Source organism: Phaenicophaeus curvirostris, chromosome 2 (genome assembly GCF_032191515.1).
Source record: "Phaenicophaeus curvirostris isolate KB17595 chromosome 2, BPBGC_Pcur_1.0, whole genome shotgun sequence".
NCBI classification, from domain to species: domain Eukaryota; kingdom Metazoa; phylum Chordata; class Aves; order Cuculiformes; family Cuculidae; genus Phaenicophaeus; species Phaenicophaeus curvirostris.
In genome coordinates, this window is record NC_091393.1 from 112,253,058 (window position 1) to 112,264,904 (window position 11,847).

The 11,847-nt window shown below is 36.9% G+C and overlaps 1 protein-coding gene across 1 annotated transcript in view; it reads left to right on the forward strand.

Moving 5' to 3' along the window:
• RAD51AP2 (RAD51 associated protein 2) overlaps positions 1–11,325 on the forward strand; it is a 30,590-nt gene extending 19,265 nt beyond the window's left edge. The window contains exons 3-7 of the mRNA XM_069850911.1: positions 2,180–3,640; positions 4,028–4,200; positions 4,921–6,093; positions 8,096–8,197; positions 11,207–11,325. Of these exons, the coding sequence (XP_069707012.1) occupies positions 2,180–3,640; positions 4,028–4,200; positions 4,921–6,093; positions 8,096–8,197; positions 11,207–11,325 (3,028 nt within the window). The remainder of the gene's footprint in view (positions 1–2,179; positions 3,641–4,027; positions 4,201–4,920; positions 6,094–8,095; positions 8,198–11,206) is intronic.
• Positions 11,326–11,847: the final 522 nt, after the last annotated feature.

Genomic DNA, 11,847 nt, shown 5'->3' on the forward strand with positions numbered 1-11,847 from the left:
GCCCCATCCAACGTGGCCTTGAACACTTCAGGGTTGGGGCAGCCACTGCTTCCCAGGGAAGCCTGTGCAAGTGCCTCACCATGTTCATTGTGAAGAATTTCTTCCTAATATCTAATCTAAATCTTCCCCTTTCCAATTTAAAGCCATTCCCCCCTCGTCCTGTCACTCCATGCCCTTGTAAACAGTCCCTCCTCAGCTTTCCTGTGGCCCCCTCAGGTACTGGAGGGCCACTATAAGATCTTGTCGGAGCCTTCTCTTCTCCAGGCTGAACAACCCCAACTCTCTCAGCCTGTCCTCATAACAATGGTGCTCAGGCCCTCGGATCATCTCTGCAGCCCTTCTCTGCCCCAGTTCCAACAGCTCCATGTCCTTCTTACATCGGGGGTTCCAACACAGGGCACAGTATTTTCCCCTACAAAATCGCAGTTCTTGCAGCACCTTGGCAGCTTTTGGCACATAAACCCCAATGGGAGCCCTTGGGGCAAGGAGAAGCCCCGGGTTTATTTCCCTTTGGATGCAACAGCCCTGACACCCATGCCAACCCCTCGGTGATGCTGTGGATGTGGGTGTGTGGGTGTGTGTGTAGTTTTCCCGCCCTCTGGGGCTCTGGGGCTTTTCCCGCCTTTTGGGGCTCCTGGGGCTGCGGTGGCTGGGAGGCCATCACAAGGGTCCTGCCCTGCTCCTCCACGTTTCCAGCCATGAACGATCACCGTTATTAGGCTTTAAAAAAAAAAAAAAAAGTTAAAAAAAAAGAAAGAAAGAAAAGAAAAGCTTAGAAGAGGTTACTGAACAAGCGGAAGGCCTAGGGGAGCCCACGGCAAAACTTGATAGAGGAAGGGGCTGTCTAGCAGAGAGAGAAACCCCCTAAGGGACAGGGCAGGGGGGTTCTGTCACCTTCAGCAAGAGGGAAAACGGCTCTGAGAGGAGGCAGAGGGGTTCTGTCACCTTCAGCAAGGGGGAAACCTCCACAAGGATGGGGCAGAGGGGCTTTGTCACCTTCAGCAGGGGGAAAACCTCCTCAGGGATGGGGCAGAGGGGTTCTGTCATCTTCAGCAAGGGGAAAACCTCCTCAGGGATGGGGCAGAGGGGTTCTGTCACCTTCAAAGAGGGGCAAACAGCCTCAGGGAGGGCAGATTATCTGTAGGAAGGGCAGATTATCTGTAGGGAGAAAGGGGGAATAAACCATCAGCTTGAGGATTCATTCCGTTTCTGTGTTTCACAGGCTTATCCTGCAGGTGTAGAAGTGTTCTTGCCAAAACAGATTTTCCTGTGCCATTGAAGAAGTAAGCCTGTTCACATTGGGTATGTTTCTTGCTTCTTGATTCATACAGTCCTGGCTAAAAACTTAATTCTGTCAATTATATTCTTTGCGAAACTTTTTTAACGCCTTCCTGTTGGCTCTCTGACCCCAGCTTTACACAGTGACCAGATTATTCAGAGATACTGGCAAACCAGTCTGTTACAAATATAATAAAACTCCTTAATCAGAACATTAAATTTCATTTTCCTCAAATTATTTTCCACACACTAGGTAGATCACTTCTTCAACAAGATTGCTAAGTGCATTTAATTTGAAGAGGCATGCACTTAAACATCAGGAGCCCCAGTACAGTCAACAATCTAGATTTGCGCCTGTGGCACCACTGTTTCTTTATACACAAAGATATAATCTGATGCAGTGTTTTCTCATACCTGTGGAGTTTTGATAAGATTGCTTACAGTCCCACGTTACAAATTATCACACAGTGAAGACAAGGCATGCAATTTCTTTCAGCTTTTAACAGTTTTAAAGGCTTTACTTGCTAGATTCGGAAGTGGTCAACAATGAGCATAATTTTCTTGATATTTGTTTTCAGTATTTTTTTTGGCAAAAATACAATGTGAGACATGCATGAAAATGCAAATAATCTCTTTAATTTGTTGGCAAAGTGAAGTTGTAACCCATTCTAATTTTGTGTAGATCTCCAGCTTTAGTAAAAAGTTTCTGTCTTAATTCTGGATCTTGATTTTAAATGGTATTCTGATCCTGCCTTTATCTTAGTGCTGTAATGTATACAGAACAAATATCAATGTGTTAACAGATGTAGATAGCAGAATAAGTGATTTTATGCCTTGTACATTTTGGAAATCAGTAGAAGATTGATTATGCCTAATACTTTAATATTTCTTTAACTTTCAGGACTGTATCAGCAAGTATAGAAATTACTTTTGTGAGAATGGAAAGTAAAAGACTTTTATTTGCATCATCTGATGAAAATGAATGCTACCTATATGCAAAGCGGATTAAAATAGAAAGTAATCAAAAAATCATAGAGAAAGAGGAGCAGCAAAATTTGAAACAGAGCATACACTCTGTGAACAGTTATCAAACAACACCAAATGAACCTGTTTATTTGTCAGAAAAGCAAAACAGCTGGGCATTAGAAAAGCAAACTTCAGAAAATAAACAATCCACCAAAAAAAGAAGTTCTGAAAATGAAACCCGAATTCCTATGAAAGACAATGTTTCATTGAATGTATGTGGACAGCCTCTTAAAGCAGAATTACACAATGATGTAAGTAATACTGCTAATATAGGTAGAAACCTACGTGGGCTAAATCCATCCCAAATGCAGCAGAACAATATACAACAAAATAATAGAAGAAATGGAGATAATGACCTCAAACAAAATTCCTCAGTTACACCCTTAAACATAGACTTGTTTCAAACAGAAATGTTAAGTCATAAGTCTGACTCTGATAAGAAGTGGAAAAAATACCAGCTTTTGCAAAGTCCATTTTTGTGTGGTACCAGTTCTGTATTTTCACACAAAGAACATGAGAAAAATAATTTTCTGAAAAAAGTATGTACTGCAGGAGATAAAGATTATTCCAGTAACGTCAGTGAAACTACTATAGAAAGAGATAATAAGGAAAAAAAAAATTCATCATATGTAATTCCAACATTAAAGCCTTTTAAAAGTCTACAGCTACTGGAAATCCCTAATTTTCAGTTTCCTAGCATCTCAAATAAATTAAATAGCAAAATACCATCAACTCACTTGAAGGAGATGGATTGGGAGAGTTTTAAAGGCCAGTCATCTTTGGTGCAATCTCAACAGATACATGGTGTGCAAAAAATGACTGAGACAGGGAAACACAAAATGCAAAATGATAGGAGCAGTGTAAAAGCTTCAACTGTTGGTTCTGAATTTAAAGAAAAGAATTACCCATCAGTTAGCAAACAAGAGCATGGTGCCTTGGCAGAAGGAGGAAAAGTATCTCTAACCTGTTTCAGAGAAAACAGCACTGACATTGAATGCAATCAAATATTTGCTGAAAATAATTTCAAAGATAAAATGCAGGAGAATTCAGATAGCGATGATGACCAGAAGTCAAGGATTTACATTTATATTAGTGCTAAAAATGTTCAGAATGAGAAATGTATAAACTGTAATGATCTATTGAAGAGAATGGGGTGGAAAAGCAGTAATGACAACACAGACACACTTCATATACAGATGAATGTTCCAGTAATAACCGAAGCACTAGAGAAAAATAAGTTAGACGTATACTGGGATGTGCGTAATTCCAACAGTGATATTATTTTGTATGAAGCAGAGTCAAAACTCTCAACAAAAGAAATACTTGGTTTCAAAAGGTATTTCACTAAAAACATTATATTTGAAAGTAATTGTCCTCACAGTATTGTGCAGAGTTTTCCATATTCGAAAATTAGTTTCAATATATTTAGGGGAAAGGAAATGTTCAAATTAAAGTTCTCATTTCCAAACATGTTGTTTGCGTGGGTCAGGACATGGGCTGAATCTTTATTTAAAGATATGCCCAGATGTCAGGGTGGCAGTGTTACATATTGGTTTAGCTTATGTGAAACATTCAACGAAGAACATGATGCTCGAGAGTTAGTGAAGTGCAATATAAATAGGAGCCACATCAATAAAATATGCATTTGTTTGCTGACTATTATTTCAAAGCAACTGAAGGTGGAACAACTAAAGACAATTTTTGCTTCCTTTTTCACCAGCAGGAATACTTTATTGTCAGCTGGAGGAAAATTTGTACGAGTGGAGAATTATCCTTTATGTGGCAAAAAGCAAGTGCAGTTAAACTCTTGCACAGATAATACTATGTGGCAAACCACAGAATTTCATGAAGAAAATGAAACTTATCAAGGCTTTGTGAATTCTAAGTTTGTAGAAAGTATTGGTCTTGAATTCATTAATGAACAGGAGAGATGTTTTTCTAAATCTTTAAGTGAAGGAGAGTCCACTTTTCTAAAAAAAGGAACCATCTTTCGTAACCAAAAAAGTGAATTATGTAAGGGAAAACATGCTAGAAAGCACCACCTCTTATCCAGAGGGAGTGAAGGGTTCAGCACCTATTTGAGGTCAGTCAGTCACAACAACGGTATGAAAAGGCAAAGTTTAGTTTTTAAATGCCTAATCTTGCCACAGGGCACTTTTGATTGCTCTTCACTAGACAAGAAGTATTGCTGCAAGATCAAAAAAATACAGTATCCAATAGGAGGAAATCTTAGATCTCATAGTTATTTTCCTGCCCATTCACAACTGACTTTTCAAAAAGTAAAGAGCAGACGTACAAATCAGGAAATTTTAGTAGCTACAGTAAAGCAGGTGAAGAAGAAACCAAGTAAAATATTTAATAGTTCTTTTCAGGGAGAAAGATTTACAGATGTCCCTTTTGTTTTATGTGAAAATATGAAACATGAAACAACTGGATGCAGAAAATGCACAACATCAACAAATGCAGTCACATGTCCTTCTAGTTACATAAATGCTGATAAAAAAGAATATGTTAAGTCAAAAGATTTGCAAATGAATTTTCATAATTTATGTTCTAAAAAATATTTGTCTTTTTTTGACACGTATGAAAAAATTCCCCTTACAATTGATTCTGAAGACTTGGACAAGATCCCAGTTGTAAACCAAGACAGTTCTGTCACAGAAAAGTTGTCTGAAGAAAATGCTATCACTTGTTCAAAACAGGTTCATAATTTGCCTGCTAGATCAAACGATGTCTTAGTTCTACCTGAGCAGTCAAAAACAACTCTGGAAAAATGTAATTCTGTCTTTTTACAAGGTAGCCAAACAAACACACGTGAATATTGTGAAACAATAGATACTTGTAGCCCAAATTTAGCAAATGAAAAACTAGAAGACCAAAATACTTATAGCCGAAATTTTGAAAATTTATTTCCTAGTTCCTCAGATGTTTATCACTCTGACACTTTGCCATTAGATAACAGATCTTCTGGCAATGAGGAGAGAGTAATAAGTGAATGTGGACACTGCAGGAGTTCCTCAAGTGCAGACAAGCGAGATCAAAGTGAAAAAAATCATGCCTCTATTCAATATCCATCCGCAGAAAGTCCTACCATGACAAATACAGATTTGAGATTACAGGCTATGGAAACAGAGCCGTTTTCTTTACAAGAGCATACAGAGATAAGTAAGGGAGTTAGTTTAGAACCCACAACTTTAAAACATATTGAATATGTAGAAGAACAGGAAGAGATAAGCGATGAACAAATGCATGTAGCTAATGAAAGTCGGTGTGAGACTGTGATGAATGACTTGATTATGTCACATTCAAAAGACAAATCTAAAACATTCTTTGCTGCAGAAGAGAAATTAAAAATGCATTTACCCGTAATGAACAATGGACATCTTGAAGATGCAGAAGATAAGTATTTACCTTTAGAAAATGAAATCACATATGAATTTGAACTGAAGAAAAAATTTGATTTAGTGCTAGAAGAGCTGCATATGTTTCATGAAATTAGCAAGGGAAATGAAAACAATTTATCTAGTTTGGAAACAAACTCACACAGCAATTATTGTGAATTAAATAATTCTGTGGGGATAGATGAAAATGCAACAAGTGCTTCTCAAAAGAAAATGCTTATTTCTTCTCCTATCTGTGTTGCTATAGAAGGGCAAAACATAAGTGATAATAATGAAAGTTCATTAAACAAAAAGATATCAAATGAAAATGAAGATGAAAACCCATCTAGAGAATATTGTACTTCAAGACTGTCAAATGAAGAATTGCTGCATTCACCTGTTGCAGAAGGTAAGCACGTGGAATCGTTGGCTATTATGTTAGTAATCAACTTTAAATTTTAAGCAATATTTGGTTTGCTTTAAAGGTGTGTTTCTCAATTCAGATAATTCCGTAACAGTATCTGAGGTTTCGCTGAATTGTACAAAGTTTGTTGGACAATGAGTTGGCCATGAGCAGCCAAATGCAATAAACCTACGCTACTGCTGCTACCTGCACACTGTGCTATGTGGTTGTAGCTCAAAATTCAGTCTGTCTTAATGCAAATTACATTACAGATTATTTCTTTTGTCTTGGATTTACATCATAATAAGCCCTAAAATCCCTAAACGAGTCAAAACCTCTGTAAGATGCACATATATAGAGAGAAAAGGCATAATTAAAACATGATAAAATATTCACAAAGATGACTTTCCTTACAACTTATGATTTCTGGAAACTTTTCTAGCGTTATGAAAATCAACTTCATCTTTTCAAAGTGGATTTTGCATAATGAAGAAGTCCATTTTCTCTGAAAGGCCATATTAATGAGCAGTTGAATAGTCACGAAGAATTCTTTTGGAATCAGTTATCAGTGGCAATAGTCACCTGTCAAATCTCTCTGGTTTGCTTAATAGCTGTCAGTGAACACAACAACCAGTCTTGCAACATTTGCATGGTTTTGCATCTGACACAGATATTGATATCTTCTATTTAAAGAACACTGGTTTGGGAGAATTGGCACTTTAACACAAGTTAATTGATTAATAGAGTATGTTCATCAGTTGTAGACACTACTTGCCATATGTGATAGTTGCATATTTCTCTGAAGTGTGTGCTAGTTATCTGTCCTCAGTAGTTAATTCAGAACAACTGATCCCAAATATATGAAGGCAGTTTGATGCACTAAATATCTTAAACTCAGAAAACAGCAGTAGGCTTCTAAATATTTTCTGCACTTAATCTTTCTCATGGCATTGCCATAAGCAATTCTTGCCTAGTTCATTGCTTATATAGCACCCTATTTTTCCATCCACCATAAAGGAAGTGTAGGTACCTCACTTATGGTTCTGGCTTCCAGTCCAGGCACTCAACAAAATTTAGGTAATACAAAAGTTGTGTTTGTTTAAAGTTTAGATGGTGCTTTTTCTAAATCGCATATTTTCTTGAAGAAACCAGATCCCCACTTCAAACGATATCCAGGAAATCAGCTTTATAAACTTTAACACTCCTACCACATTTACCACTGAATCAAGAGGTATTTAATGGGTATTTAATGAGCAAGGGAAGGACACAAAGAAGAAAACCACTTGAATGCTGTACCTTCTTTTCAAAATAGCTCCTATGTGATAAGTAAATTATTCAGGCACTTTTCAAACAATGTGTTTATCAGATTTCGTGCCTGAAATTCACTTTGCAGAAGTGATGAGTTCTTACAGCTGCAAATAAAATCAATGAGTTATATTTGGTAAATTCTCTGATAAAAAGGCAGCCGTCTCAAATTTGGCATCTGAAATCAGTTTCTTGGGATCTTGGCTCTAAATTTATAAAGTGAAGATTGCAGAGTTTTTATGAAGGCAATTATTGTTTGTGAAGCAATTAGAAAAGTGTCACAGAAAAGCCCTGGGGCGGAATTCTATTCATTAGGGTTGTAACACTATGAAGTGTTGCAAGATACTCTGAAATGCCTCGCCCCAGAGAATAAAAACCCGAGGGTTACTGGATAAATTGCTCTCTGACTGATCACTTTTCTACATCAGCCTGGATCATGAAGATCCAAGTGGAGAAAATGATATGTCATCAGAGGATTAAAAACTGCATCATTGCATCTATTGAAAGAACTTCATGAGCTGTAAAGATAGCTTTTGGCAAGCTTCTACGAGTGAGACTTTATTAATATTTCCTGGAATATGAACATATACATTTTACTCACATCAATAAGAACCACAAATTAATAACTGGATTAAACAAACTTATTTATTTGTTTCTAGAAACTAAATAATCTTAAGTGTTGTATTTATGCTTCTGTTTTAAGGTTATTTTGATGCAGCTTATAATAAGGCATATACATGGAACCCTGCTTTTTTATCCTGCACACTATTTAGTGAACAAAACTATAACTTACCGAAAGAGGGAGGTAAGAGTAATATTATTGTGTTATGTATACCGCAAATGCCAGTGCTAATAAACTTATTTCTCAAACATTTGTATTTTTCTTCCCTTTTTAGCTTCCTCCCTATAGCCATCACACTTTGTTTCATTGTAGGTTACTATTACAGAAAGCTGTCCTATCTTTAGCTCAGGTCACAGCAAGTCATGCAGATGAGCCTTTTTGTTCTTTGGATAGAAGAAAATAACTCTTAACAGTGTGGGATTTCCTTCATTACTTGTATTGGAGCCATTTGGAACAAACATCTTTGGGCCTTCAGTCACTGTGATATAGCCAAGACATACTACAAGGAGAACATGGTTTGATATACTTTTCTTGGAAGAGTTGTGGGTCTGGATGCATTGTGGAAGGAAATTCAGAAGAAATCCAGCCAATTGATCTGTTAGGATTTCAAAAAGCACGCTTTTGCACTTTTTCCAGTGCTTGGAAAAATTTTGTAAAACAAGGCTATTGGTTTCTTCTGAAATGAAATACTAAGATGTTTTAAGGAAAGGCTATTGATAACTTCTGTTTCTCTAAGTCAAATAAGGTACAGATATTTTCACTTCTATTTCCCATTGCACCTCTTAAAACTGATGGACACTTTGCTCTTCTCAGAATTCAGAAAGTTTCCTTCATTCAGGCTGTTCTGTGAAATAGTGACTGAAAATCTCAAACAATTACAGATGACTTCTGGTATTATTTTCACCTTTTTTTTTAATTGAAGGTATTTTGATAATATTTCATATACTAAATGCAAAATGTTACGGAGAATCCCACTGTACTTTTTTGCTGTTTATCACTGCTCTTTAAAGTTTTCTTGGGAATTATTTGTTTGTTTGGGGTCTTTTTGGCAGGTAGATTCTAGTTGCTGACTTTTGTATTAGGTATTGTTATTGCTTGGTGAAAATTCAAATTCCAGAATGTAGTATTGGGCATAACAGCACAAATTGTTGGTGATAACATCTTCTTGGAAGCTTTGTCCAGGTGGCATTGAAGCTTGCTAGATGGAACATTGTTGCTGCTGCAGAAAATGACTGAACCTGGATCATCTTCTCTTTCTTCTTTCCCTGTTGTTTTGGGCCACAGGACCAAAGGCAAAAAAAACCCCAGATATTTTCTCCATTGTCTTTAGCAGTAAATATTCCCTTTACATTGCTTCCTATTTTTTTTGAAGTTCCTATCTGAGCTTCTCCAGAAAACTTTGGAAGAAAACCTTAGTGATGAGTGACTTCTTTTTTCCCCATGAGTGCTGAAAAATAGTGCAGATTTCTAGGGCCACGGCAGATTTCTAAGCCATTTTGTACTTTGTTTCCAGAACTTTGTCAGAATCAAGGGGTATCTAATTTACTTCCAGTAGAAGAATCCGAAAAAAGGTAATGTTCCCCTCATCATCCTTCTCCATTGATAGCAAATAGGGGACTGCTGAATATTTTCTTTCCTTGAGGAGGTACATGGTTTCTGTGCTGCAATCTGTAGTTGGCAGAGACAGTTCTCTTCCGTTTACACTGAACATTGTTTTAGAGATTATTCAGAAGCAAAGACTTTTTTGGTTGTGGGGGGAATACTGTATTTACTGTACTGATAGGGGTTAATGTCAGAAGTTTTGCTGAGGTGTGGCTGTCTCCCTCTATTTTTCAGTAGGATTATGAGGCAGCACATGGGTTCTTACATGAATTGGTTTGGTTGTATATGATCTTGGGTATGATCACGCTGTTTCTGCTATGGAATCCAAGCCTGTTAATGTAGCCAGTTTAGTTGCGCAAACTCTGTGGCTTAACCCAGCATAACACTCCCATAGTTAGGAGATATGAGGAACAGATTTTATACTTGCTAGTATCAAGGAGTTCTTTGTTTTACATCCCACTGTTTGGCCACATGAAGTGACTGTTGCCTCAGAAACTGTAAGTGTTTTGGAAATGAGATACCTAGGTGGGACAAGAAGATTTATACTTTAGCAGTTTTATTACACAATTCAGCATGACTAACTGCCATGATTTACTGTGTACATATAAACCCATGGTGCTTGATTGACTTTTAGTGCATGCAGTTCCTCGTCCAACTGACTCTTATGCGTTATAAAAGACACAGCAGCACTACTATTTCACCACTGACTTAAGAATAGAGTTTTGTGGTTTTTTCTTATCCCATCATTTAAAACTCTTGTGAAAGGCTTAGAGAATTTTTTTACACCCTTTAGTAGGATTCCAGTTGAATGCTTAAGGCTCAGATGGGCTCACTGTTTGATATCCTAGCTAGTTGCTCAGTGTTTCATAATTTTATAGAAAAATGGAAAATAGAACTGGGAAGAGTCATGAGAAACTTGACACCTTCTTGTGTGATAATTACTTTTTCCTGGTCACTCATTGTCCAAATATTTAGTTTACAAGCTTGTGGTCTTCCCTACTTCCCAGTGAGTGTATTATTTTATAGAACAGCTTTTTTAGGATGACTGAATCATGCTCCAGGTTACTGGATGGTGTATACCTTACTTAATAGAATATGGACCAGAAAATCCACATCCTCCTGTCCTGCTTGCTGCAAAACAAGTGGCACAAGACATGATTATTATCACCAGTAGGGTGACGCACAGTTCTGTGATTTCCATTTGTGCATCTAAAACCCTCAGACTCATGGAAAGTATCCTCCCAGTATGTGCCCTCTCTCTTGGAGTGGTAATTTGTTTCAAACTATAGGCCTTTGCCAGTCTGTTAGGAAAGTTATGTAATGTTAAGCTGAGGATTCTTCTAACTAGAAGGAAACTATGTGTGACCCAGCTGTTAGCATTTCAATTTCAACCCAAAAGAATACATCAGACACCCTACGGCTGAACAAAATGGAGATGGGATAGGATGCAGTAAAGGACTGAGAAGCTTCAATTAATATTCACCGAATTCGCGCATCTACACAGTATGTAATTCTGGTGTATATTATATGTAATTCTGGGCTTACTTTCACTTGTTTTTTGTTTGTTTGTTTGTTTGTTTTTTATTATAGGATACTTTCTGTCACGTGAAGTTATGAGAGTACAGCCTCTTAAAACATGCAAGGGCCCCATCAAGATTGGGCTGTCAAGAAAAGCTCGGCCCAAACAGCTTCATCCTTATCTGAAATAACTTATTGGATTATTTTACCAGTCTTCAAATAGAAATTGTTAAAATGTTTTTATATTACATTTTTATATTGATAGTTTGAACTTTGTCTTCTATGGGGTTTTTAGATATTAATATTGCAGTATTTGCTAGTGATTTATTTAGGAATGCTCCTGTGAATATTTGATAGCAAAGGGATTTATAATGAATATTTACTAGTAGAAATGTTAATGGAATGATGAGGCCCTTTTAAAGTTTGTTTAGTATTAATAGAATCTGGAAGGCATTTCTCATCTATTAAAATATACAGTTGAAATTTTCTGGCACAGTCAGACATTCTTAGAATTCACTGTGTGTTTATATAGTTTTAAAAACTCAATTATTATTTTTAGAGAGATTTGTTACAAATGTTTAGAGGTGTAGGAGAGAATGTATTATTCTGAGAGTACTGATTCCACTGCATACAAGGTGCAGACAAAATACCAGTACATAAATTCTGAAGGCTATGCATCAAATGAAGGGGCAGCTTAGGCAGATCTGAAGCAT